This window comes from Rhineura floridana, chromosome 22 (assembly GCF_030035675.1).
Source record: "Rhineura floridana isolate rRhiFlo1 chromosome 22, rRhiFlo1.hap2, whole genome shotgun sequence".
Lineage (NCBI taxonomy): Eukaryota > Metazoa > Chordata > Lepidosauria > Squamata > Rhineuridae > Rhineura > Rhineura floridana.
The window spans coordinates 17,640,402-17,667,649 of record NC_084501.1 but is presented as its reverse complement, the minus strand read 5'-3'; the positions used below and the strand labels follow the sequence as shown (position 1 = coordinate 17,667,649).

Here is a 27,248-nt window from a genome sequence, read left to right as displayed (position 1 = left end):
GTCTGCCCCCCCCTCCTGCACTCAGCTGTTGCTGTCTCTCCTCTTGCTCAGCTTAGTCATGCCTACCTCCTAGGAGGCCCTAGATGGATGAATGTGCGTGTCTGGGGGGGCACACACCTCTGCACCCCCACAAAGCCTCAGGAAGGCTGATCTTATGGGGGATCCCACTCCTCTCTCTCCAAAACTCCCTCCTTTCCATTCCTGGCCTCTCCTCCCTCATGACCCCCCCCCAAGTTAGGGGGCTCACATGCTTAACTCAGATCCCTGCCCTGGATTGCATTGCAGATCCCCAAGCCCTGCCCCCTGCCTTCATTGGCCAGGCTTGGCTTCCCAACCCCTGCAATTGGCTGCCTGGCCCCCTTTGTCCCACCCCCTTCCTCTGCAGAGTAAAGAGCTGCGAAGTTTTTGATACAAAGTTGCCAAGAGGAGTCCAGACATCCTTTTTTCTCTTCCACAAAAAAACCCACCCAGATCTGGGAGCTCCCTGGAGTTAAGGTAAGGATGGGTGGGAAGGTAATGGGGGGGGGAGAGGTTTGGGACATAGGTCCGTGGGAGAACCCCTGATTTTATTACCATTATCTTTTGGAGCAAGCTTCACTTCCTGACAAAAAGGGGGGGCATTATTTGGTCCAGCAGAGGGAATACCTGAGGGTTGCTGATGCAGAGTTTCCATGGCAAAATCCCCACAGGGTCTCGCGGGGCCCCTTCGCCTTCCCTGCTGGGGTGCATTTATCCTGTGAGGGTGTGTTTGCGTTTGTCTTGCCTTTGGGGGGGGGAGTTGCTATCCTTTTTATTTTATTTCAAGTGGTCTGTGGCATGTCTGAAGAATTACATGGAATTCAAAATTCAGAAAACCTGCCTGTTGTAGTCATTGAGCCTTAGCAAGACCCTTGGCAATCTTCAAGTGGTCCATGGGGGAAAAAAGCTGAGGAACATTAAGGATAATTTTAGGGACCTGGGGGGAGGTTCTGCCACCCCTATCTCATTGCAAAAGTCCACCTGTTGGCCACCTGCCACGATGCCTCATACCCATACAAGATCATGCCCACGTACTCTTGCATTAATTAAGCGAGAAGAACTTTATATCCTCAAAATTTGCTGCATCTCAGGTGTAGTCGTCCAGGTTCTCAGGGTCTTAGACCTTTTACTTTTTTGAGAGCAGGGTCCCTATGTCTCTAGCATCCTATGAGCCAATCAGCATGAAAGGAGAGCATGTGAGCCACTTAGAAGAGTCTCCTAACATGCTTCCTTGTCCTTTCCTGCTGATTGGAGCCAATCAGGGAAAGGAGATGAGTCAGCCATTGAGAAGACTCTCTTCAGTGGCTAACACTACCCCCCTTTCATGCTGATTGGCTTCTAGAGATGTCTGTTGTGGAAGAAGGCATTAACAAGGATCTCATTCTCAACCCAGGAGCAAAATCAGGGTGGTGGTTGCTGTGAGTAACATGAAGGGACCCTGCACTTCTGAATTTGCCACAATACTACTGATCTTGAACCCTTGAGGGCTGTCGTGCCTCAGTTATAGACATAATCCTCACTTAAAGTCTAGGCATGTCCGTGGGAGATACATCCTTTCCTTGCCCTGAGTGTGACATGCCAGAATGGTGATTTAATCCTGGGCGGGTGTTTTATAAAAGAAAGCATTTACAGACCACTTCGTGAACATCAAGGAGCGTCACCTCAGTGATCTCAGTAACAATGCAGTCCTAGGCATGTCTGCTCAGAAAGTAAGTATCATACACCTCTCCGGGACTTTACGTCAAAGTAAGTGCATATAGGATTGCAGACAGGGGGTTGGCTACCCTGTGGCCCTCCAGATGTGGGATTCACAATTCCCATCAACTGCAGCTAGCTTGGCCAAAAGCCATGGACGATGAGTACTATAATATAAATAAATAAATCATCAGCATCTGGAGGGACGCAGGTTCCCCACAGAATCGTGGAGTTGGAAGGGGCCGGTAAGGCCATCGAGTCCAACCCCCTGCTCAGTGCGGGAATCCAAGTGAAAGCATCCCCGACAGATGGCTGCCCATCTGCGCTCTAGGGCCAAGTGATGAGTGAATCGCACCGGCATGTTTTGCATTTGCAGCTGAAGACTATTTCCAGGGGAGTCGCAGTGTTACTCTGTTCCAGCAAAACTCCCAAAGAGTCTTTGCTCGGGGCACTACTTATTTATTATTTGATTTCTATCCCGCCCTTCCTCTCAGCAGGAGCCCAGGGCAGCAACTAGCTAACATTGTGCCCTCCAATCCCCATCAACTGCAGCCAGAAGGGCCCAGCGGTGGTCAAGGGTGATGAGATTTGTCGCCCAGTGACACATCAAGAGGGCATCACCTTGTCTAGCTGTGCTCTAACCCATGTATGATGGATGCCTGAAGACACCAGGCAACCTATGGATGTGGAAGAGACATTTTAACTTCTGGTTTTTTTTGAGGGGGGGCACCTCTCAATCCCACCCACACCCCTAACTAAAGATGGCCAGGACTGTTTTGGGGGGAGGAAGTCTTGAGTCATCAAAGAGGTGGGGGAGCCACTGTCAAGATATCCAGGCGGAGATGGACATGGGTTTGTTTGTGTGAGAGGTCCATGGCCAGTGCCACTGAGGATGGGGGCCAGCTGGCTTCTGTTGTCCCACATAAATCGCCTATTAAGGGCATCCCTGCCAAGGTTCCTATGACATCCAGTGCGGGGGGGGGGGAAGGGAGGAGGAAGAGAGAGAAAAACAATAACAAAACAAGGCCATTTCCTGCTTGCACCTCCTAATGCAGGCTGCAAAACCCACAGCCTTTTTGTATGTTGAGAGGGAGAAGAGAATAGACAGTGAAAGCAACAGAAATATATATGTGTGTGTATAACAGAGAGAGAGAGAGAGAGAGAGAGAGTTTTAAAAGCAACAAACAGAACTTCACCCAGGTTTGCTCTGGATCCCTATAAGGATTCTGCTAATGAGGTTTTGCTAGAAAAATTAAAATTATCTGTCTATCTATCATAGAATAGTAGAGTTGGAAGGGGCCTACAAGGCCATCGAGACCAACCCCCTGCACAATGCAGGAATCCAAATGAAAGCATTCCCGACAGATGGCTGTCCAGCTGCCTCTTGAATGCCTCCAGTGTCGGAGAGCCCACTACCTCCCTAGGTCATTGGTTCCATTGTCGTATCGCTCTAACAGGAAGTTTTTCCTGATGTCCAGTCGAAATCTATCTATCTATCTATCTATCTATCTATCTATCTATCTATCTATCTATCTATCTATCTATCTATCTATCTATCTATCTATCTATCTATCTATCTATCTATCTATCTATCTATCTATCTAATCATCATAAGGGACAATGCACATTTTGGGGAGGGGGCTGTGATGGGAGGGCATGATCTTTGCCACACCTCATTAGACTTCCAAGAATACATTTCACTTCAAAAGATCGAGTCCGAAACTTTCGGGTGTATCCTGCTAAGTCTCACTCAGGGTAGACCCATTGAAATGGTCGAACCTAAGTTTGTCATCTCTATTAACGTCAATGGGTTTATTGCCAGTGGGGCTACCACCCTTGCCCTACCTAACCCATTCTTTTCTCCCCGGTCAGATGGATGTGTCGAGAGGGTCGTCTCTGAAGTTCTCCTCTTGAGCAGAGCCACTGAAATGGATGGACCTCATTTTGCCATCTCCAGTTGTTTCAATGGGTCTGCTCTAAACATGGCGAACGTTGAATGCAATCCGGAGTTTTAATGTGCAGATAAGTCTGCTTAAAAAACCCCTCAGATTGCAGCCTCTCTTTTTAAAACAAACAAACTCTGATTTAGGAATTCAGCTATAATAATTTCTATGTGAAAAGGTGCCTTTCAAGTAAACACACTCAGTCAGTCTCTCTCTTTTAAAATTCTGCATCCAAAACAGGAATGGGGGAAAGTTACTTGTCTAAGTTTGGGTTGGGATGCAACTGTTCCCCTTCCGAGGCTGCGTTGAGAGCTAGAAACCCTCAGCGTTCAGATGGGCTTCAGGAGGGACGGTGGAAGCCAGGCTCCGCCATGCCTTTACAGAGCAGTCTCGGCCTGTCTGTGGAGCAATTTCCACCTGCTAAAGTGCATTAAAAGCGGCTAAAAATATCTCCCCCTTTTCCCCAAAGAGTCATTCTCCCATCCTGGCAGCTGTTCCGCAAACAGCGGGGTGGGGAGAGAGGGAAGAGTTTCAACAAGAATTTATTTGGGGGGGGGGAAGAGAAGAGGCCTTGATGCAAGGACCCTTTTTTTGTTTTAGGGAGGTTTGGAGTTCCTACTCCTTTGACGCACACACACACCCCAAATTCCCACCCACTCTGTGCTATTCCAAGCCCTGTAGATCTGCCCTTGTGTTTGCAAAAGGAATGATTTTTCCTTCCTAACCACTTCTAACTTAGGCTGCTTTCTAAGGGCCGGTAATTCGGAGACTGGCATAATTTAGATTCTTTACATTCTCTTTCGAGCTAGAATAGCACTGCCCCGGGAGACGTTTAAAAACTGCCACCCCCCTTTCCTTCTTTCCAAGCTGACAAGGAAAGATGCTTCAGACAGAGGCCTCCTCTCTCCCTCTTTCTATTCTAGGTTGTATCCAGCTCAATCCTACCCGGGGTAGAGCTGCTGAAATCAATGACCACGACTGACTTCAATCCATTGGATTCAATGGGTCTACTAGGGGAAGGGCCGTAGTTCAGGGGCAGAGCACCTGCATGCAGAAGGTCCCTGGTTCGATCCGCAGTGGCACCTCCAGGTAGGGCTAGGAGGGACTCCCTGCCAGAAACTCTGGAGAGCTGCTGCCAATCTGTGTAGACAGCACTGAGCTAGATGGACCAATAGTCTGACTCAGTCTGAGGCAGCAGCCTATGTTCCTACTGTGAGTGCATTGATTGAAATTAATGGACAGGGCTAACTTAACTCCATTACATTTCAACGGGTCTGCTCTGAGTAGGACTAACTTTGGCTACAGCCCTATGTGTGTGAGGTTCAAAATTCTGCAACACAAAGCTGAATTCTGCGACTCGTTTATAAGAACATAAGACGAGCCTGCTGGATCAGGTCAGCGGCCCATTGAATCCAGCCTCCTGTTCCCACAGTGGCCAGCTGGATGCCCCAATGGGAAGCCCGCAAGCAGAGCTTGGAAAAGTTACTTTTTTTGAACTACAACTCCCATCAGCCCCAGCCAGCAAGGCCACTGGATTGGGCTGATGGGAGTTGTAGTTCAAAAAAAGTAACTTTTCCAAGCTCTGCCCCAAGTAGGACCTGAGCACAAGAGCAACCCTCCCCTCTTGAGATGCCCAGCAACTGGGATTCAGAGACATTGTTACTGTCTAATCTTCTTTCCAAGCTGCCTAAGTTGATGGTCATCACTACATCTCTTGTCGGAGCAAAATCCATAGTTGTCGTGTGCTTCTGGCAAATGGTTTTCAGAAGCATACTGCCCCAGCCTACAGCGGCAGAGCCGAGCCATCGTGGCTACCAGCCATTGGTAGCCTCCATGAATTTGTCTGATCCTCTCTTAAAGCCATCCAAGCTGGCGGCCATCCCTGCCTCTTGGGGGAGCAAGCGAATCGCATCATCACAGATATCGTGGATTGCATAATTGTGCACCTTACGCGGTTGTGTCTGGTTTTCTTTAAACAAACAAAAGAAAGAGCAATCTGCTGGGTTGTGCCTTTTTGTGAGTGTGAAGCACCCCAGAATCCAATAAAGGGAAGCTGCCTCTCTCCCCCTCCCCTGCCCGTTCCCTCCTTTCCAAGCTGTTCAGGAAAGATGCTGCGAGACAGGGGCGCCCCCATCTCTCCCTTGCCTGCTCTGGCTCGCAGCCAGCTAACTCCTACTCGGGGTCGGCCTCTTGCAATCAACAGGTTGTATCCAGCTAAGGTCTACTTGGAGTAGACCCACTGGAATTAATGGGCCTAAGTTAGTCGTGTCTACTAAATTTCAGTGGGTCTGCTCTTGATGAGGACTCTGGCGCGTTACAGGAAATTAACCGCAGCATTTTTCGGGGTGCGGCTACTTGCAGCCAGGCATGGAGAAAGGCTGTAGCTCAGTGGAAGAGCACCTGCCTTGCGTGCAGAAGGTCCCAGGTTCAAGCCCCGATGGCGTCTCACGGGAGGGCTAGGAAATGACCCTTCTCTGAAACCCTGGAGAGCCGCTGATGGTCAGTGTAGACTGAGGCAGATGGACGAATGGTTCGATGCACTACAACGCAGTTTCCTACGTACCCCCCGAGAGCCAGTGTGGTGTAGTGGTTAAGGTGTTGGACTACGACCTGGGAGAGCAGGGTTTGAATCCCCACATAGCCATGAAGCTCACTGGGTGACCTAGGGCCAGCCACTGCCTCTCAGCCTCATGAAAACCCTATTCATAGGGTCACCATAAGTCAGGATTGATACATACATGTACCCCCCAGGAGATAAGCTCACCGGCAGTGAGTCACGTTCTCCTCCGCAGGGCTGTTGCAAGGCAAGACTGTGGTGGAGACAGAAAGGCGGGCCAGGTTTTTCCATTTCAACTTCATCTCCGGTCTCTGCCCCAATGAATTTGCCAGTCAAATTCCTCCGGTGTGACACTGCCAGCCTTGCGCGCTTTGTTCTCGAGGCTGCTCAAGAGTCTCCCCTTGTCCTCATTCTCTAGGTGTGGTTCCCTCCAGCCCCCATCTGATAAGGGCCCCGAACCTGAGAAGACCCCTGTCAATTTCTGTCACCAGTAACCTGCGGGCGGATATCACGCCTGTGGCATGAGCAGAAATGGCTGACAATTCAGACTCCCGGGAGTCGGAGAACAACAGCTGGGTGATTGCTGGTTCCGAGGTGAGTGAGTGACGGGGCTGGGATCCAACAGCAAACTGGGCGGGGAGGGGGGGGAGAGGAAGGCTCTGGGGTGCAGAGGAAGACCTCAGTCGTGGGTCAGTAGAACTCGGCTGTCTCCTCCAAAACCCACCATTGGCAGATATGCATGCAGGGCCGGATTCACGTACAGGCTAAACAAGCTACAGCTTAGGGCCTCACATTACGAGGGGCTTCGCATTAGAAAGAAAGAAAGGGAAGAAAAACGTTGCCACCAGGAAACCATAAACATCAGGCAAAATGAAGATAATTTTTGGTAAGTATTGAATATCATTGTTGCGGCTCGCTTGCCGACAACAGTAAACAATTCTACAGAATGTCGTACACATGCGGCCTTTTGGATTCTTGCAGAAAACAGCCCTCGTGTATATATAAATTATATCTAATTTATATATTATAGCCTTATGTTATATTGTTTAATTGTGTTTGACAAACTCCTAAATAAAGAATGTGCACACATATAACCTGCATTTTTAATACTTATATTACACGACTATCAAATTCTGTTTAATTGTACAGCCCGTGTTTTGCATTTAAAATTTTTATTATTTGTTGAAGAGGGAAGGGCCTCACTCATGTTATAGCTTAGGGCCACAACAAGCTGAAACGGAGGTTATCATACTTTGGACACATCATGAGAAGACATGATTCACTAGAAAAGACTATCATGCTGGGAAAAACAGAAGGGAGTAGAAAAAGAGGAAGGCCAAATAAGTAAAGGAAGCCACAGACCTGCACTTACAAGATCTGAACAGGGTGGTTTATAACAGATGCAATCGGAGGTCGCTGATTCATAGGGTCGCCATAAGTCGTAATCGACTTGAAGGCACATAACAACAACAACAGCAGATTTTCTCCATCTGGCTCTATGAGAAAAAGGGAAAGTGTGCAACTCTTAACTTTTGATCATTTTGCCCCTCCAGGCTCTACCTGTGGAGGATCTCGGTTTGGAAGCGTCAGAGGAAACCCAGGCAGAGTCTCAGCCGGCCAAGGATGACACCCACGGCATGTAGTGATGAAGGCCATTATCTTATGTTGTGGCACCTAACCCTTTGTTTGAACTTGATGGCCTTATAGGCCCCTTCCAACTCTACTATTCTATGAATTCCCTCCCCATAAATAATTCAAAAGAGGCCATCTCTGCTGTCTTTTTGGCACCTCTTTTATTTTATTAATTATTACATTTATATCCCACCTTTCCTCCAAGAAACTCAAGGTGGCATACAAAAATGTTTCTCCCCCGCTTGATTTTATCCTCACAACAACCCTGTGAGATAGGTTACGCTGAGAGGCCTGCTGGCTCAAAGTGACCCGGTGAGAGTCATAGCTGAGCGGGGATTTGAACCCTGGGTTCCAGACCAACACTCTAACCTCTATGCCACCACTGGCTCTCTTGAAGGCCTTTCCCTTCCTCCAAGCCTTTTCAGTAGATACCTGTAGCCCAGTCTGCATCTGTACTGGATATTTTTAAAGATGTTTTTAAAAATGTTCTGTTTTTAAGATGCTTTCACAGATGTTTTTAGTGCTTTTTCATTTCTTTGCCACTCTGGGCGCCCTTTGGGAGGCAGCGTGGGATATAAATTTAATAGTAAGTGAATAAATTATCCCTCCTTTAGCTGCCCTCTGTGCCCTTTCCTAACCCAGCTCTGCATATCTTGGCCATCTCTTCGCTTTGCAGTCCACACTCCCCTCCCACGTGCTGTTGCAACCTGGGCCTAATTATGCAAGAGGGAAGCTACTTAGCTTAGGGATTTCACACTCACCTTGCTGCTCTGGGGGAGGGAAGTTCAGAGCATGTTTCCCTACAGCTGGTATAGCACAGTGGGGAGGGGAGCCTGGCTGGGAGTCCAGAGTCTGTGAGTTCAAATCCCCGCTCGTGTCTCCTGGGCGTCAAGGGCCAGCCAAAGATCACCCCACAGGGAGTGGCTCAGGGGTTACGTGCCCTGCCACCTGTGCAGCCGTGGGCAACCTGCATAGTCCCAAGGAGCCCATTTGCCCCCCAGCTGGCAGTTGCAGACAAGGAAGGGACAGGCTTGTGCAGTTGTGGCAAGCTGAGCAGGCCCTAGCCAGCGGGGGAGGACTAGCCTCAGAGGGAGGCAATGGTCAACCCCCTCTGAATACCGCTTACCATGAAATCCCTATTCATAGGGTCGCATATGTTGGGATCGACTTGAAGACCGAGACATTGTTGGTGAATGCCTTCCCTGCTCAGATGGTGGATGTTAAACCTGTTCTGGATGGGGTTACACTCCCCCTGAAGGAACAGGTACGTAGTTTGGGGGTTCTTCTCGACTCTTCCCTGTCTCTCGAGGCCCAAGTGGCCTCGGTGGCACGGAATGCGTTTTACCATCTTCGTCTGGTAGCCCAACTACGCCCCTATCTGGACAGGGACAACCTCGCCTCCGTTGTTCACGCTCTGGTAACTTCAAGATTGGATTACTGTAATGCGCTCTACGTAGGGCTGCCCCTGAAGACAATTCGGAAGCTTCAGCTGGTGCAGAACGCAGCTGCCAGACTACTGACGAGGACCAGTCGGTCTTCGCATATAACACCTGTCTTGGCGCGTCTGCACTGGCTTCCTATTTGCTTCCGGACGAGATTCAAGGTGCTGGTTCTTACCTATAAAGCCTTACACGGCGTGGGACCTCAATACCTTGTGGAACGCCTCTCTCGATACGAACCTACCCGTTCACTTCATTCAGAATCTAAGGCCCTCCTCCGGGTACCAACCCATCGGGAAGCCCGGAGGGTGGTTACTAGATCTAGGGCCTTTTCTGTGGTGGCCCCTGAGTTGTGGAACAGCCTTCCCGAAGAGGTACGCCTGGCGCCTACACTTTTATCTTTTCGGCGCCAGGTAAAGACCTTTTTATGTTCCCAGGCATTTTAATTTTCTTAACCATTTTAATCTTTTAATCCGTATTTTTAATTTTTGTCATATTGTGTTTTTGTAGTGTTTTTTGTTGTTTGTTTGTATATGTTTTTATGATTTTTATTATGATATACTGTATTTTATCTTGTTTGTTCACCGCCCTGAGAGCTATTCTGCTAAGGGCGGTATATAAATTGAAATAATAAATAAATAAATAAATAAGGCAGTCCATTTCCATTTCCATGTTTCCCTACGTGAAAAGGTACCATAAACTCCTTTCGTAATAGCTTGTTTTGTTTACAGCAGGGGAAGAGAACCTCATGCGGCCCTTCAGGCCTATCTACCTGGCCCTCGGGACTCTCCCTGGGGCCACACCCCCTCTGCGCAGGTCACACCCCTCACCGCCCCGGCTTTGTGCACTTTGGCCTGGCTGGGATGCATCCTTGAATTCTGATCCTGCCTCTTGCATGCATGGATGGAAGGTAGAGAGGGGTGTGTGCAGGAACTAGCCTGCTCTAGCAAGCTAAAATTTGCAGTTGTTGCTCTGCCCACTTTTGCCTGGCCCCACCCACCACTGGCATGCAGCCCCCGGAAGGTTGTCCAGAAGGGAAGGTGGCATGATAGGAGCCAATATGCAGTGTGCCAGTGTGGCGTAGGGGTGAGGGTTTTGGACGAAGACTGGGGAAACCCAGCTTCAAATCCTTGGGACGTTGGGCCAGCTACACGCCCTCTCAGCCTGCCCTACCTCACAGGGTCGTTGCGAGGATGAATTGAGGGGAGGGAGACCGTGTAGCCTGCTTCGCACTTGTTGGAAGAAAAGCTGGACTGAAATGAAAGAAGTACAAAAATTGTTTTTTAGCTCTAACACAGACATGTCTTTTTGCAGCGCCCCTTGGTGAGAGCAAATATCCCGATCCAGACGAAGCCAACCCCAAGGTAGAATGTTAACCGAGGGGATGGGGGAGTCTGTGCATGTATAGAGAGCCTCTGGTGGTAATAATAATAATAGGATTTGTACCCCACTCTTCAGCCAAAACGGTTCCCAGAGTGGCTTGCATGCAATCTGTTTATACAAGGCTTATACAATCTAAAAAAACACAACACACAAGGGGTGTCGTCGTTAGAGTGCTGGATTTTTGTTATTTTTGATATTCATTTAAAATATTCTTTTCCTCCTGCCTTTTGGTCCACAAATCTTTGATACGTTTCGTTCACAACAAAAAGCGACACAAGTCTACACAGATGTAAGCCCCCCCCCCGGCCGAACTCTTACTCCCAGCCAGGAAAGTGAGTGCAGGATTGTTGTAAGGGCTGAAATCCTATGACACTTCCCTGTGGGCCAAACGGGATGCACCATTATTCACATAATCTGGCCTTCTGTCATTGTCTCTCGGTTTAACAAATACGCCCCTCAATTGTGTTCCTCTTTGGAGGCCCTGTTGTGGGTTTCACTGCCAGGAGACGTGTGGTTGATGAGAGCACAATTTGACAACAGTCCCATTATAATTTTAACAAACATCTCTCTCTCTCTCCAGGGTCCTGAGCTGGTGTTGGACCCTAATTCTGAAGAAACCCCCAGCCCAGCCAAGACCCCAGAGACCACCCTCTTATTGTCAGAGCATACAAAGGAGCCAGGCACCCGTGATGCTGAGGAAGGATCTGTGCCCGCCCCGCAAGGAACCCTTTTCGTCCACAAAGCAGGTGATTAATGCCATCAGTGCATGCAGTGCTTTACAGACGAGCATGTCCAGTCTCTGCCTCAAGGAACCTACAGATCTGTATTTTGCGTCGGGAAGAGGCAGGACAGAGGCTGCAGAGGTTAAGGTTACCAGGCATGAATGCGATTATAGATGTTTTAGGCCTCGTGTGTGTGTGTAAGGTCACAGGCTGCATACACCCGACACATTTAAAGCACTCCCCCCCCCAAGAATCCTGGGAATTGTAGTTCACACACACACACCCGAAAAATACTGGTGGTCTTGACATACCCCTTAATTAGTTTGTCTGTTGTACCAATTGCAGTGCACCGTGCTAGATGCCGTACAGTTTTTAACTGTGTTTTTTTTAATTGCTCCTTTTATTTCATACACCGCGTTTGGCTCTATTACAATTTGCCCTCCATCGAATTCAGATTGTAATACAATCAAATGTCACGTGAGGAATAAAAGAGACAATAAAATGCAGTCCAAAATCAACATGAATATTGTTGAATGCGGACGTGTCAGGGACCTCCTGAATGAAGCTTGCGGACCACCGCTTGGGGACCCCTGGACTACAGTTCCCAGGATTCTTTGTGTGTGGGGTGCTGTTGGTGGAAATGTGTGGTGTGTACATCGCCTAAGGTGAGTTGGGGAAGTTTTTCTAACCTGAGGGCCGGATTCCATTGTGGGCAATCTTCCCAGTGGTGGTCGGGGCCAGAGGCAACAGCGAGTGGAACAACAGATGTTACTCTTCGCTTTGAGGGGCAACCACTCTTGCTGCACAAAAGGCTTGTGTGTGTGTGTGTATGTGTGTTTATTTACACATGTTGGCTTCCTCACTCCCTCCATCCTGGCGTGCAAGAGGCATTCCTGCAGTTCAAAGACATGTTTCAGCCATGCAGAAGCACTCGAGGAGGACATGGAGCGGGGACAGTGAGCGATGTAGCCTGGGGAAGAGGGGACAAAGCTTAGAAAGAGTCCTGAGGGCCACATTTGGCCTAGGGGCCAGAGGTTCCCCACCCCCCTGGACTTAAGGGGTTACGCAAAAGGCTTCACAGGAGATGTAGATTCTGCTCTTCTGCTAGGTTTCAAGAAAGAGCGTTGAGGGTTGGAGGGACTTCAGGAACAAAGCGGGTGTCCTTTCCCCCACCTCCCCAATTTGCGACTTTAAAAAACTTCTTTGCCTGGTCGCCTGGAGCAACATCCCCCTTGCCATAGGCGAACAGCTGTGGACTTAAAAACTTGCTTGGTTGATAAAATGCCTTGACTTTGGCCCCTTGCACCTTCTTTTCTCTCCTTTCCTTCCCAGGCCCTCTGGTGGAGGAGGCCAACTCATCCAGCAGCGGAGAAGAGTCGGCCAAAGAGCGGGACATCGAAGGCCTGCGCAGGCGGAAAGGCCGGGATGTTCACCCTGTTCCGCTGGAGGCCAGTCAAGATCGAGGCGAGGAGGGCGTCGGTGGCCTTCCCAGGACAAAATGGCTGTTTGGGTTCCTCGCCCTTCTAGGTTTGGGTTTGGCGGCTTTGTTGGGTAAGTAGTGGCCTTGCTTGGGTGAGGTGTAGGGTTGCCAGGTTCAGGGCCTGATCCTGTATCTTTAGGAGAAGAGAAAGTCAGCCAAGTGCAGGTGTTCTTGCAACCCTGTAATGGGAACAACCACACGGTGGAATTCTCCCTTTCCCCTGCACAACTTTTAAAGATACAGAAGACCTCTTCATTGCCAGGCCCGGCCTCCAAGAGGTCTTCTGTATCTTTAAAGGTTGTGCAGGGGGAAGGGAGAATTCCACTGTGTGGTTTTTCCCATTACAGGGTTGCAAGAACACCTGCACTTGGCTGACTCTCTCTTCTCCTAAAGATACAGGAGCACTCTCAGGCCCTGAACCTGACAACCCTAGTGAGGTGGGGAGTTAACTGCTGGCTGTTCATAAAGGAAACCAATATCTAAATGTGCAGGTACACCAGTAGAAACTGACACATGCAAATTTTATGCAAATCTGTCTCTTTGTTTTGGTGCTGCATGTTGCCTTTCTTTGGTGATACATAAGTGGCCACCCTCCTTCGCTCAACTCTGCCTCTTTTCCTCTCTCTCCCCACAGGGGTCGTCTTTGACCCAGACGATGGTAAGCTTTGTGGAAACCCCTTTCCCTCACCTCTTTCCCTCGGCCTGTCCTCAGCGCCCAGCCTATAGATCGAAATGTGAATTTGGCAAGCATTGGGGGACCCGGGAAAGCTGTCAATGGCTAGTAGCCACGATGGCTGTGCCCTCCCTCCACTGTTGGAGGCAGTATACCTCTGAATCCCAGTTGCTGGGAACCGCAGGAGGGGAGAGTCGCTGTTGCGCTCCGGTCCTGCTTGCGGGCTCCCCATTGGGGATGAAGAGGCATCTGTTTGGCCACTGTGAGAACAGGATGCTGGACTTCGATGGGCCACTGGCCTGATCCAGCAGGCGGGCTGCTGCTGCTGCTATTGATTAATTGAATTGATTATCCTTATTTAATTAAATGTATATCCCGCCCTTCCTCCCAAAGCGGAGGCAAGCAGAAGGGAACGTTTTGTAAGTTGACGCAAAGCCAGCAGATAGCTCGATAGAAAAACACGATGGAATTGGTTTTGGAGGCAGCACCTAACTCTTTCTGTTCTCGTTCTTTTCTCACACTCCACCCTGCTGTGTCTGCCTCTTGCAGGCCCTGTGGACATCCTCAGCACCTGGCAAAGCTCAGACAGCGAAGAGCCGCATCCTGGCGCCGGTGGGAGGGTGAGTCTCTTATTTTCCATGCTGACACAAGAGGAACGCAGTGGGTGTTCGTGTCCATCCCCCCCAGGGCCGGCCCATCTCTTGGGGTCCTTTGCAGACGGGTCCATGCCTCTCGCATAGTCGGCTGCCGATTCAGGCCAGAGGGGGCCTATCTAAACCAGCGTCCTGGTCTTGTCTTCCTCTGTCCTGCCAACGTGAGCGGACCAGGAGGTCTCAAATCCCGATGTTCACAATCATGGCTGTCACCTGTTGTAACGACTGCCGTCCCCCAGCAGGACTGGCCGCCGTCGCCCTCCCTGGACTACCCCGGTGACGCCAAACTTCGGCACGCCAAGGAAGCCCTGCTGTCATCGGAGCACCTCGGCGACGTCCAGAGCCTGGACACCATGGGACACTTGCTCGACAAGCTGGCCAAGGAGAATCAGGAGATCCGGCTTATGCAAGCTGAACTGCAGGTGGCGTGCGTAGGGAGGATGGGTCCAGGGGTGTAGTTGTCCGGGGGTTTGGGGGGTCTTCGACCCTTTACGTTTTAGGGAGCAGGGTCCCAGCACGGTCCCAATGTCTCTGGCATCCTATGAGCCAATCAGCATGAAAGGGGAGTGTGTTAGCCACTGAGAAGAGTCTTCTAACATGCTTCCTTGTCCTTTCCTGCTGATTTGAGACAATCAGAGTGAAAGGAAGTGAGTCAGCCACTGGGAAGACTCATCTCAGCATCTCTCCTCTTTCATGCTGATTGGCTCCTAGGGATGTCTGTTGTTTTGGGGGAAGGCATTAACAAGGATCTGATTCTCAACCCAGCAGCAAAAAAGGGGTGTGTGGCTGTGAGTATCATGAGGGGACCCTGCACTTCTGAATTTGCCACTACACTACTGGTTGAATCTAGCGAAGAGGGCTGCAGCTCAGTGGGTAGAGCACCTGCCTTGCTTTTAGAAGGTTCCGGGTTCAATCCCCAGCATGTCCTGATAGGGCTGGGAATGTCCCCAGAATGTTTGGAGAGCGGCTGCCAGTCAGCGCAGACGATACTGTGCTAGATGGACCAACCCCCTTCTTTTCTCATGTTTTGGCTCCAACTAATGAACATGCCTCCATTTTTTTTTTAATTTAACACTCCGCAGGCCCAGAAGGAGGAACTGCAGGCTCTGCTGCAGAAGACTGAAGGCGAGGCGTTGGAGTTCACTTCCCAGCAGCAGAGTCTGGCCACCGAGAATGCCAGGCTCACGGAAGTGCTGCAACGGGAGACGGCCTCCCTCCTAGCCACGCAGGCCGAGCTCCGCCTTCTCCAAGAGAAGCTGCGCAGCCTGGGCGAGGCGGCCCATGTCAAATCCCGACGGCTCCCAGAAGAGGAACCCGCGCCGGACCTCCAACGTGATAAGGCCGAGCACGCAGAAGCCAAAATCCGCCGCCTGCACTCCCTGCTGGCCTCGGTTCAGCGTGACATAGGGAGAGTCTTTCAGAAAGTTCCGCCCGGCGAGGGGGGCGAAGGGCTCCGGGTGGAGCTGGGTGGTGTGGAGCGGAAGCTCGCCCGGGAGCTGGAGGGGGAAGAGGGCGCCAAGCCGTCATGGAGAGAGGGCCACAAAGCCAGGCGTGGCAAGGACAGAGCCTGGCACAGGAAGCACGAGGGCCAGGAGGAGCATCGCCCGCAGCATCACGAAATCAGCCCGGGAAAGGAGCTCCGTTCCCCACATAAGGCTCCCAAAATGGCAGACAATGGGCCTCACCGTTCCAGGAAGCATCAGGGCCCACGAGACGCCAAGCCAGGCCAAGATTCAGAGCGCCACCACCATGTAGGCCAGAAGCCCAAGAAGCCCGCTGAGCCCAGTGCATTGTGGGAAATGCTGGCCAAGCTACAGTATCGGGCTCCCCAAGGCTGCGCTGGCGTTGTTGAGTGCGCCCACCAGGAGGGGCTGGAGCCGGTGCAAAAGCCCAGCTTTCTGCAGATGGTTCAGAGCTACCTGACTAGGCTGGGCTGGGCCGAACACTACGGAGGCCTAGCGGCTGCCCTGGACAGCTACTTTGGGAGCGACGGGGCCTTCGCCCACGACCGCCTGAGCTTCGTGGAGCTTCTGGATGAAGTGGAGGACGCGCTGGAGGAGATGGCGGAGCTGCTGGGGGGCAGCGAAGAGGAAGCGGATAATTTTGAGGAGGTGATCCTGTGGCAGCTGGGGGCGGCCCCCAGGGGCAGGTGAGGGATGCAGCGGGGACTCGAGGGGAAAGGATAATGCGGAGGGCGGGGAACGCCCGTCCCACATTTTGAAAGAAGTGAAGCCAGAGACATCTAAAGAGGGGTGGGAAGTGCAAGGCGATTAAGTCTGCCATCTATAATTGCCTCTGGAGACTGATTGATTATTTATTTATTTATTACATTTATATCCCACCTTTTTTTCTTCCAAGGAGCTCAAGGTGGCATACAGACATGGTTCCCCCCCCCCGCTCTCCATTTTATCGTCACAACAGCTCTGTGAGGTAGGCTAGGCTGACAGACAGCGACTGGCCCAAGGTCACCCGGGCAGCTTCATGGCTGAGCGGGGATTTGAACTCGGGTCTCCCAGCAGATCCCAGTCCAGCAATCTAACCACTACACCACCACTGGCTGTAATGGTATTCACCACATATATACAAAGGTGAATAAGCCTATCCACTGAATTACGATGTTTAATCTGGCCTATAGCATGCTATGTATAAGACATGAAGCTGTTTTTCACATTAATATTCTTTCTAGTATGCCCCAGGCTTGTAAATCTTGTAAATAATTATCTCCGGATTGCTTATGACAGGGACGAGGGACCTGCAAGGCCCTTTAGATGATGTTGGACTCCAGCCTCAGCCAACAGGGGCAACAGCCAAGGATGATGGGAGTTGTAGTCCAACAAGGCCGGGGGGGGGTCAACTGGCTTCCAGTCACTGCTTTTATTTGTTGCACTCATGGGATGGTTAAAGAATCATAAGTGAGTGGTGTTTTTTTTATGTATGCTTTTACAAAGAAGTAAAGTCTCTAGTCCTCAAGAGCAAGTTTGAGTATTGAACTAGTCATTTGGGCAATAATAACACGCTGGTTTGAGAGCTATTTTAGTTGCTCAACCTCTTGTTAGGCGAGGGAGGATCCTCTTGTTTTGCAACGGACAGTTGTGGGCAAACACCTTAAGCAAGGATATCATATTCTTCCATGATCCACTTTAATGGATAGGTGTGCAATGTGTTGCATTAGTTATTTCTTTATGGCATTTATATCCTGCCTTTCCTCCAAGGAGCTCAAAGGTGGCCGTATTATCCTCACAATAACTATGTGAGGTCAATTAAGGCGGAGAGACAGTGGCCTGCCCAGGATCACCCAGTGAGCTTCCCAGCCGATTGCAGATTTGAAACTTGGCCTCTCACGTCCTAGTCTTGACACTTTTACCACAGTATCACCACTACCTCTGGCTTCTCTGTTTTCCTTTTGCTGTCTTTTGCTTGGAGACTTCCTTGGTTTGTCGGAAGCGACAAAGAAATGAAACAAATGAAACAATGTGTGGGGTGCGAGTGTGTGTGACAATGAGGCAGTCTCCCCAACGCTCCCTGGTGTTCTGTCCCTAATGTTATCACCTCCTTTCCAGATTCACACAGCGAGACGGTGCCCAGCACCACGCCAAGGAGCGGAACCCTGAGGGACACGGGCGCAAGAATAGCCGAGAGAGCACCAGCTAGTCCCACGGCTAGGAGGGCGGACCTGCCGGTACTAATTTGGCTCGGGGCAAGGAGGGAGAGTTGGACCTAATGAGGACTTGTTGACATACCAAGGGAGGGTTTGGAGGTATTGCTCCAATGCTGAAACTTGGCGGGGAAGTAGGCGTTTTATCAGCAGGTACCGCCCTGCCAATTTCTGATGTGTGGGATCATCTGAATCCATCCTCCTCTCTTCCCCACCCATGTCCACTCCGAGCCCTCCAACGTTCCCCGAAGTGTGCGCCCACTCAGTAGCAGCCACCAGCAGCGACACGGCTGATCGCTTATCTTCAGCCAGAGAAGTGGTCCTTCCTGCCTCCTCCCTGTGCACCCACTCTTTGCCAGGCTGCGCTGTTGGGTGAAATTTTCGCTGGTGCTAGAGCGCCCACCCCTAACACCACCACTGTGTGGCCTCTGCGTCCAATGCAAAAAAAAAGGCTTGTCTTCACACAGGAACCAACCCGCCCAAGATCCAGGTGGTCGCGGCTGGCTTTTCTATCGTCTCGGGATAGGCCGCCGTGTCAAGCAAAAAGTGGGCCAAATCAGAAACCGGATCCTGCCAGTGTGTGCCTGTTTTGTGCAGGGTGCGTCACCTTGCTGTTGTCACCCCTAGACTCCGAAACATCGCTAAACATTGGGGTTCCTGCACAGTTCTTGTTTGTTCCGCCGCCGAAAGAAATACAAATCCAGAAACTGTGGAAAATTCCCTTCCCGCCCCACTCTACTACCCACCCCCTCAACTACTTGCACTGTGAGTGTGTCAGAAATGAAATAAAGGCACTGAATGAAATGGGGGGGGAAGGCTGTGTTGGATTGAGCGGCCAGCAGAGGGCAAGTTGTGGATGTGGTGGGTATTGATTGTGGGGGGAGGTTTTGATGGTGGCAGGTTGAAAATGTCCTTCCAACCTATCCTCCTTGAGTTTTGCCATGGCAACAGCTCTCGATCTTTTTTAAAAAAGCAAGGACAACTGCCGAGAATGCCTTTTGTCATTCTCCTGGCTTAGATGTCTGAGGAATTCCTAAATTTGGGGAAAGAACCATTGCTGGCATGTAGAGCTCCAGGCTGGCGTGCAGAAGGTCCCAGGTTCAATCTGCAGCAGATCTCTAAGTAGGGCTAGGCATGTCCCATGTCAGAAACCCTAGAAAGCCACTGCCAGTCAGTGTAGACAATACTGAGCTAGCAGGACCAATATCCTGACTCTGTGTAAGGGACCTTCCTGTGTCCCTCCCGCCCCTGTGCAAACTCGCATATCCTTCCTGACAACGCGAGTGTGTGTAAAGGAGGGACAGGACCTCTGAGCATGTGCAGAATGCTTTCCCACAACATTAGGTAGCCCCAACTCTTCCTGCACCATATTTTTGGGAGCAGCATGCCACTTGCAAGACATGTTTTCAAGTGTGCAAATATTATTGCCAAGCTGGATGCACACCAGAGGTCACAGACTGCTGGATATAGAAATGAACGTCAACCCTTGTCTACTTTCCGCGTCTTCTCCCAGCTGCCTGTGATGGGTCCTCCAGACACCAGTCATACCACAGAGTTGTGTACTTTCCTGACTAGTCAAGTCCCTGCAACTGGTTGGATTTGTGTGTGTGTTTGAGTTCGCCTTCAGAGAGAGAGAGAAGTTTCATTTTCTTACCAGATGTACCGCAAATTGGCCAGGGCCAGGATGACATCTTCGGAGATCCGCAAGCGATTTTTCACGGTTGTGCAAAGTTGTGCTGTCAAACCTTGGGAGGCAAATGCTTCCATTGTGGCATATGCAGCAGTGTAGTGGCAAATTCAGAAGTGCAGGGTCCCTTCATGATAGCCATGGCCATGCCCACTCCCCCTCCTTTTGTTTGCGGCTAGGTTGAGAATGAGATCCTTGTTAATGCCTTTGCCCACAACAGATGTTCCTAAGAGCCAATGAGCATGAAAGATGAGCGTGTTAGCTACTGAGAAGAGTCTTCTCGGTTGCTGACATACTTCCTTTCACTCTGATTGGCTCTAATGAGCAGGAAAGGACAAGGAAGCGTGTTAGAAGACTCTTCTCGGTGGCTCACACGCTCCCCTTTCATGCTGATTGTCTCATAGGATGCTGGAGACATTGGAACCCGGTTCCCAAAAAAGTAAAGGGTCCAAGACCCCCTGAGACCCTGGACAACTATACCCTTGGACACATGCTTTTTGTAACCAACACCATCACGTGCCTAAATTGAACCAAAATTTTATTTATTTTATTTATTTATTTATTAAATTTACATACCGCCCGACTAGCGATAGCTCTCTGGGCGGTGAAAATGTTGGTGGGTGTGTATGTGCATATACACACGCTCACACACACAGGTTAAAGCATGCTGGCTGACAAATTACAGCTTTACTTTTTTTAAACCTCCCCCTTAATACTAGAATTTGTGGTAACAGACTGAGTTGTTGGGGGGCGGGTTTACATTTAGGACTGTTAAAAATACTATTTTGCACACCACACAATTCAACATGGAATTCACTGTCACAAGAAAGAGCAATGCCTATTCACCTTATATAAAAAGTGTACATAATTTAATGGAAAAGGAAAAGTCGATCAATGGCCCTGGAACTTGCAGCCTTAGTCTGGCATAAGGCTTCTACTTGATCTCTGGTAAATGTGACCTAGGTCCTTAAACTGAATCCTTGCATAGTTTTCTATAGTTTAAAAAAACCACCACGCCTTACGTTTAAATATGCAAATAACCACCTGCCTCGCCTCACCTCGCGGCTCACCTCACTCCTCAGTGGGTCAGAGGAGACATGATAGAAGTGTATAAAATTATGCATGGCATTGAGAAAGTGGATAGAGAAAAGTTCTTCTCCCTCTCTCATAATACTAGAACTCGTGGACATTCAAAGAAGCTGAACGTTGGAAGATTCAGGACAGACAAAAGGAAGTACTTCTTTACTCAGCGCATAGTTAAACTATGGAATTTGCTCCCACAAGATGCAGTAATGGCCACCAGCTTGGATGGCTTTAAAAGAAGATTAGACAAATTCATGGAGGACAGGGCTATCAATGGCTACTAGCCGTGATGGCTGTGCTGTGCCACCCTAGTCAGAGGCAGCATGCTTCTGAAAACCAGTTGCCGGAAGCCTCAGGAGGGGAGAGTGTTCTTGCACTCGGGTCCTGCTTGCGGGCTTCCCCCAGGCACCTGGTTGGCCACTGTGAGAACAGGATGCTGGACTAGATGGGCCACTGGCCTGATCCAGCAGGCTCTTCTTATGTTCTTATGTTCTCTTTCCAGCTCACCTGGATGCAGGTTTCACAACCCTGCCAACGGGGGCGTGGCTCAAGAATAGCTCCGCCCCCCACTGTGATTCAGCTTTTCTCTCCTCCGCCTCTCCGGAGGTTCGTTTTCTCCTCTTCCCTCCCACCCCTTCTTCTTGCTTCCCCAATGGTAGTGCCCGCGTCGCAGGAAGCGCCGCCTGAGACGTCCCCATTGGTGCGAGGAGAGGAGGAGGATTGGCTGGAACGTTCAGTCCCGGAAGAAACGATTGAGACAGCCGGGAAGGGAGGGGGGAGTTGGTCAGTGGCGCTGCGGAGTTCTCGCCGGGATGGCTCGGGCGCCCAAGTTGCTCTTGCTCCTGAACGGGAAGAGGAAGTCGGGCAAGGATTTCGTGGCGGAGGAAATCCAGAGCCGGTAAGTAGGAAGGGGTCGGACGGCGGCCCGGTGCTGGCTTAAGCCCGCCTGAGACCACCCACCGGCCCACGTGCGTGCAGGGAAAGACCCTCCCCACGATCCACGTGCCTGGAAAGACCTTCCCAACGTGCCTTTTCCCCCACTTCCCCCCTTTGTTTTGGAGGAGGGGGGCAAGACTTCCCTCCTTCCCGTCCCCGTGTCTACAGCGAACGTCTGAAGCGGGAGGCGAGATCGCCGCGATCTCGGCTTCCCTGCGCTTCAGAAGGGGTAGAAAGGCAATCTCCCCCTCCGCCGGTGCTCGGGGCGAAGCTCCTTTCGGCGCTTCAGGTTCCACCTCTCTCTGCCTCTCTCTCACTCCGCCGCTTCACGCGTGACGGTCGGGGAAAGGTGAAAAAGTTCGCCTGGGCAGCCGGAGGAAGCCCCCGTTGCAGCGGCGTCGGGGTAGTGGTGGTGGTGGTGGGGAAGGGAAGGAACTGGCCTAAATGGGTATGGGCGCAGCCCTCAGACCAGTGAGCTGTCTCTGGTGGGGGACAGCCAAAGAGGCGAGAACCTCTCAAAGTATGCAAGGCGCTCCCACCAGGGGTAAGAGCCTTGGACTGGGCGTCGCCTAAGCCAGGGCTGAGCCCATCGGAAGAGCCCTGCTGCTGGATCAGTCCCGTGGCCCATCTCGGCCAGCGTCAGGCTCTCCCAGTGGCCACCCAGATGCCCCGATGGGAAGCCCACGTGCTGAGCGCCACAGCGCCCATCCCCGCTTTTCATGCCCAGTGACCGGCTTTCAGAAGAAGCACACTGCCTCCAACAGTGGAAGTATCTGGTGATATATTCGGTGCCACGTTGATAACGCCTTTTTATTTATTTTCTGTAGTGTTATGAGCTGCTTTGGGCGCATTTGTGTGGAAAAGCAGGGTACAAATGGAATAAGACAATAATAGAGCGTAGCCCTCCGTAGCCTTAATCTCCATGAATTAGTCTCATCCTATAAGAACAACCCGGCTGCCGGATCTGGCCAGTGGCCTGTCTAGGCCAGCCTCCTGTTCTGTCAGTGGCCAACCAGAATCCCCAATGGGCAGAGCCCACAAGCAGACGTCACAGCTGCAACATTGCAACAACATTATGTCGCTCGGCAACATCTGGAGGGCCAAAGGTTCCCCACACCTGATCTAGCAGCTCAGGATTGTCTAGACTAGAGTGACTCTCTCTAAGGTGTCTTTCCAAGCACTAACTGGAGGTGCCGCTGGGGATTGAACCGGGGACCTTCTGCATGCAAGGCAGATGTCCAACCACTGAGCTACGGCCCTTCCCCAGAAAGGGTTCTTGAAGTTGGGCATGCCTGGCTCATCTGTATCTGCTCTCTCTTCTTTCCTCCCCTGGCAGGCTGGGCCCTGACGTGTGTGCTATCCTCCGACTGTCGGGACCCCTTAAGGAGCAGTATGCGAAGGTAGGTTGTGTCTCCGCTCCCATTTGTACCCGTTACCTTGCCTGGTAAGTGCATAAGAGGCAATACAGGCTAAGGCACCCGTTGAATGTGACACCGAAAGACCGGTGCTAAGAAGCACACAGACGGAGAATTGTTGTATGCACAGATATATCATTTATGAACTGTGGGGAGCTTAGAACAAAATTAAAACATGCACAATTATGTGGAATACCACAGCGGTAAACATATATTATCTCTTTGCAGTGACTGAGTTTGTATTATAAAGATGTTTCTTTTCTGAAGAAGCGTGTGTTGCGAAACAGGATGGTATCGGGATCCTGTAAAGACCTACATTCCCATCAAGAGTATTTTATTTATTTATTTGTTTTTATTTATTAGGTTTATATCCCACTCTTCCTCCCAGTAGGAGCCCAGGGCGGCAGACAAAAGCACTAAAAACACTCTAAAACATCATAAAAAGAGACTTTAAAAAATAGTACAGCAAAGCATCTTTACAAACATATTAAAACATCCTTAAAAAAAAGATTTAAAAACATATTTTTAAAAAAGCTTTAAAAACATCTTAAAAAGCAATTCCAGCATAGATGCAGACTGGGGTAAGGTCTCTACTTAAAAGGCTTGTTGAAAGAGGAAGGTCTTCAATAGGCACCGAAAAGATAACAGAGATGGTGCCTGCCCAATATTTAAGGGGAGGGGATTCCAAAGGGTCGGTGCCACCACACTAAAGGTCCGTTTCCTATGTTGTGCAGAACGGACCTCCTGATAAGATGGTATCTGCAAGAGGTCCTCACCTTCTGAGCGCTCTAGTATACTGCATGTTTACCAATAACGTGGTCTTCAACATATCTGTAATAAGCATGTTTTAATTTGTGTACACGTGCGTGTATTCTATCTGCTTTTTCTAAGTATTCATTCAGCATTTGTTCCAAGAGCATAAGAACATCCTTTCTGCATTAGACCAAGGCCTTATCTATCCAGGGACTCTGTTCCCATCAGTGGCTGTCCAGGTATCTCTGGGAAGCCCACAAACGGGTCATAAGAGGAACAGCTCTCCTGCCTTGTGTCCCATCCCCTGCCCCCAGCATCCGCTATTCAGAGATATACTTCCTGTGACTACGGAGGCTCTGTTTAGAATTCACCACGGGATTCACTACCACAGGAGGCAGTGATAGCTACAAACGTGGGTGGCTTTAAAAAAAGGACAAGATCAATTTGTTGTGAATAAGGCTATCCATGGCTACTAGCCATGATGGCTACGTCCTTCCTCCATTGTTGAAGGCAGCTTCTGAATACCGGTTGCTGGAAACTGCAGAAGGAGAGAGGTCTGCTGCTTGTGCTCAGGTCCCGCTTGTGGGCTTTGCCCATTGGGGCATCTGGTTAGCTGCTGTGAGAATAGGAAGCTGGGCTAGATGTGGCGCCGTTTGACCTGATCCAGCAGCCAGGCTCTTCTGATATTCTTAGATACCTTGGCTGTTACTTACCTATTTATATACTGCTTTTGGGCTGCAATGGTGATTGGCAGATTCGCTCTCCTTCCTTTCTCCTCCTCTGTAAATTTGTCTTAACCCTATCATAAAACTCTTAGCCTTTCCTGTCTTCCTGTGGAAGCGAGTCCCACTGACTAATCAGGAGCACACTCTCTGGTAAGTCTTGTTCGGAAGTGGCCATTCGGTTCCGTTGGGGACCTGTGATAAACAGCCTTGCATCTCCGGCCTAGGAACACAGCTTGGATTTCCAGCGCCTCTTGGATGCCAGCAGCTATAAGGAGGTGCATCGGCAGGATATGATCCGGTGGGGAGAGGAGAGGCGCCGGACTGACCCCGGCTTCTTCTGCCGCATCGTGGTGGAGGGCGCCACGCAGCCCATCTGGGTAAGAGTTGGGTGACGGCCTGCTTTCAGCAAAGGGTGAGCCCTGCTCGATTTGAACCCGCTTCCCCAGATTGTGACCTCTTGGCCTTCCCACGCAGGTAGTCAGTGACACGAGGCGCATGTCGGACATTGAGTGGTTCCGGGACGTCTACGGCGACTTGGTGCAGGTGGTGCGTGTCATAGCCACCGAGGAGGCCCGCAGACGACGAGACTGGGTGTTCACAATGGGTGAGTGGGCAACAGGCAGGCCTATGCATATTTTTCTTCTCTTTGGGAAATGCAGGGCCTGCTGTCTGATGAGACGTTTGGCCCCTTGCGGCGGTGGACAAGTTTCTGTCCATTGTGGCTTGGGAGCAAAAGCGCCAGGGCTTTTGAAAGATGAGTAAAAGCCATAAAAATACGATTAAAAATCAATATGACTACGCAGAGCGATGGATGTGCCACCTCTTGTCTTCAGCCACAAATCTACAGACACGTAGTTTGGGAACAGTGGAGTGGAGTGGTTAGAGTGTCGGACTAGGACCTGGACAACCAGGGTTCAAATCCCCCACTCAGCTGTGAAGCTTGCTGGGTGATCTTGGGGGCCAGTCACAATCTCTCAGCATTCCCTACCTCACAGGGTTGTTGTGAGGATAAAACCGAGGGGGAGGAAAACCATGTATGCCACCTTGAGCTCTTTGGAGGAAAGGTGGGATATAAATGTAGTAATAATAATAATGGTAATGATAAAAATAATACTCTTGCAGTAGACTGTATGGTCTGGGAGAGACCCCTGCCTGATGCCCCAGAGAGCTGCTTCCGGTCAGTGCAGATAGTCCTGAGATAGACGGATCTATGGCCTGACTCAGTGGAAGGCAGCGTCCTACATTCTTGGTGAATAGTGAAAACAAAGTCAGTTCTTGGTCAGATTGTTTGCCTATAGACTAAAAAAACCCTAATGTTCACTCATGTGGGCTCTAGACCTGCATTGAGCAGTGGGTTGGCCTTGATGGCCTTAGAGGCCTCTTCTAGCTCTGCTATTGTATGATATCTAGACACCTAAGAGCATACAAAAAGCCCTGCCGGATCAAGGCCAGTGGCCCTGTTCTGACAGCGGCTAACCAGATGCCCCCAATGGGAGGCCCCCCAGGCAAGACCTGAGTGCAACAGCAACTCTCCCCACTTGGGATTCCCAGCCACTGGCATTCAGAGGCCTCCCACCTCCGACGGCAGAGGGAGAACGTAGTCATAACATGGATAGAAGCTCTGGGGAGAATTGACTGTCTCATGGAAGGAACATCATGGGTAGGAGGCAACATTGGTGCAGGATCCGGTGTCCTGGTGGGTCTCTGTTCTCCTTCAAAAAAAGGAAAAGCTTCTAGTCCTTATGACGTGTTCAAAGTTTAGGACCTCTGGCCCAAAACCTGCCCAGGGAATCTGATCCCCTCTCCACCCCTGCCCCGCCCGCCACCTGAATTTGGGGAGCATGCCAGCTTTTGTCTTGTCTCTCTTCTCCCAGGGATCGACGACACAGAATCCGAATGCGGCCTAGACCAAGGCGTGGCCTTTGACTGGGTCATCACCAACGACGGAGACCAGCTGTCTCTAGATGCTCAGCTGGAGGAACTTCTCCAGTTTCTGCACAGCAAGCTGTAGCGAAACCCAGGCCCACGGCCGTCGTTTTTTCACTTTCTCTGTCTCCGCCTCCATTCCTTCGGTGGCTGGGCTGGGCCGTGGCTGAATCACCGAAGAAAAGAAAGCTGGAGAATGTTGTTGCAGCCACTCTGCTGCGGTCGGATACTCCTCAGGCCAGGCGTGTCTGGGATGATGGGGTTTAATTCCAGAGCTGTGTGGATCTATTCCACCCCATGCTCCTTTTTTTCTTTAGAAGAGTCCATTTGAGTGAGTGCCATAATCCAGTGCCATTTTTCCCTTCCTGCAACTCCATTCCAGGCACTCTGTGTGTGTGTGCGTGCGCGCGCGCGCGCATCCCCATCCTGACCAGCTGCTGCCTGCTTGCCGTGACACATGTAACTCTTTCGCACTCGTATCTGGCACTGGCACCTCCCCCAATCTAGCAACGGGGCATGGTGCTTGCAGGAAGGATGCATTTTTGTGCTGAGATTCTCTTGATCCGTTTCAGGTTTTACTTCCACCCCGAAAGTAACAAACCCTCTCTTTGATTGCAGTTCACGTTTTTGCAGCTTCTTGCCACCAGGGGGCAGAGTAACCTCAAGCTTAACTTACCTGCTTCCCAATAAATCTTATTTCTTTACTTCAAACTGTTTGCCTGTCCTGCTGCAAGCTTTGTCCACTCGGATCCGGCTGTCTCTGGGCAGGATCGGGTCCCATCAGCGGACAGGATATATGCGTGTTATTTTGGGGTGGAGTTTTCTAGTCCTGCCCCTTGCCCGTTCCAGATTTGAGCTGATTTTATCCTAGGC

General features: G+C 50.6%; 2 protein-coding genes across 5 annotated transcripts; both read left to right on the top strand.

Moving 5' to 3' along the window:
* The first annotated feature begins 381 nt into the window (after positions 1 to 381).
* PBXIP1 (PBX homeobox interacting protein 1) lies at positions 382 to 18,654 on the top strand. Of its 4 annotated transcripts, XM_061605881.1 has the most exons (12): positions 382 to 495; positions 6,632 to 6,807; positions 7,767 to 7,848; positions 10,599 to 10,648; positions 11,248 to 11,413; positions 12,722 to 12,940; positions 13,504 to 13,527; positions 14,092 to 14,162; positions 14,438 to 14,617; positions 15,278 to 16,344; positions 17,756 to 17,874; positions 18,318 to 18,654. In XM_061605881.1, the coding sequence occupies exons 2-11, from the start codon at positions 6,745 to 6,747 to the stop codon at positions 17,844 to 17,846; spliced, it is 2,013 nt and encodes a 670-aa protein (XP_061461865.1). In that variant the 5' UTR covers positions 382 to 495; positions 6,632 to 6,744; the 3' UTR covers positions 17,847 to 17,874; positions 18,318 to 18,654. The 4 variants fall into 4 exon arrangements, with proteins under 4 accessions (XP_061461865.1, XP_061461868.1, XP_061461864.1 ...); XM_061605880.1 differs by having other exon boundaries at positions 383 to 495; positions 17,756 to 18,654; XM_061605883.1 differs by lacking the exon at positions 382 to 495 and adding an exon at positions 1,287 to 1,727 and having other exon boundaries at positions 17,756 to 18,654.
* Positions 18,655 to 19,534: 880 nt separating this feature from the next.
* Positions 19,535 to 27,086, top strand: PMVK (phosphomevalonate kinase). Its single transcript, XM_061606760.1, has 6 exons — positions 19,535 to 19,570; positions 21,280 to 21,518; positions 22,893 to 22,956; positions 24,674 to 24,826; positions 24,924 to 25,053; positions 26,324 to 27,086. The coding sequence occupies exons 1-6, from the start codon at positions 19,535 to 19,537 to the stop codon at positions 26,458 to 26,460; spliced, it is 759 nt and encodes a 252-aa protein (XP_061462744.1). The 3' UTR covers positions 26,461 to 27,086.
* The last annotated feature ends 162 nt before the right edge of the window (positions 27,087 to 27,248 follow it).

Coding starts and splice junctions, on each gene's coding strand:
- PBXIP1 (XM_061605881.1), top strand. CDS start 6,745: ATGGCTGACAATTCAGACTCCCGGGAGTCGGAGAACAACAGCTGGGTG. Junction 10,649..11,247: donor CAGACGAAGCCAACCCCAAG/GTAGAATGTTAA, acceptor CTCTCTCTCCAG/GGTCCTGAGCTGGTGTTGGA. Junction 14,618..15,277: donor TTATGCAAGCTGAACTGCAG/GTGGCGTGCGTA, acceptor AACACTCCGCAG/GCCCAGAAGGAGGAACTGCA.
- PMVK (XM_061606760.1), top strand. CDS start 19,535: ATGACATCTTCGGAGATCCGCAAGCGATTTTTCACG. Junction 19,571..21,279: donor TCCGCAAGCGATTTTTCACG/GTTGTGCAAAGT, acceptor CCCCAATGGTAG/TGCCCGCGTCGCAGGAAGCG. Junction 21,519..22,892: donor GCGGAGGAAATCCAGAGCCG/GTAAGTAGGAAG, acceptor CTCCCCTGGCAG/GCTGGGCCCTGACGTGTGTG.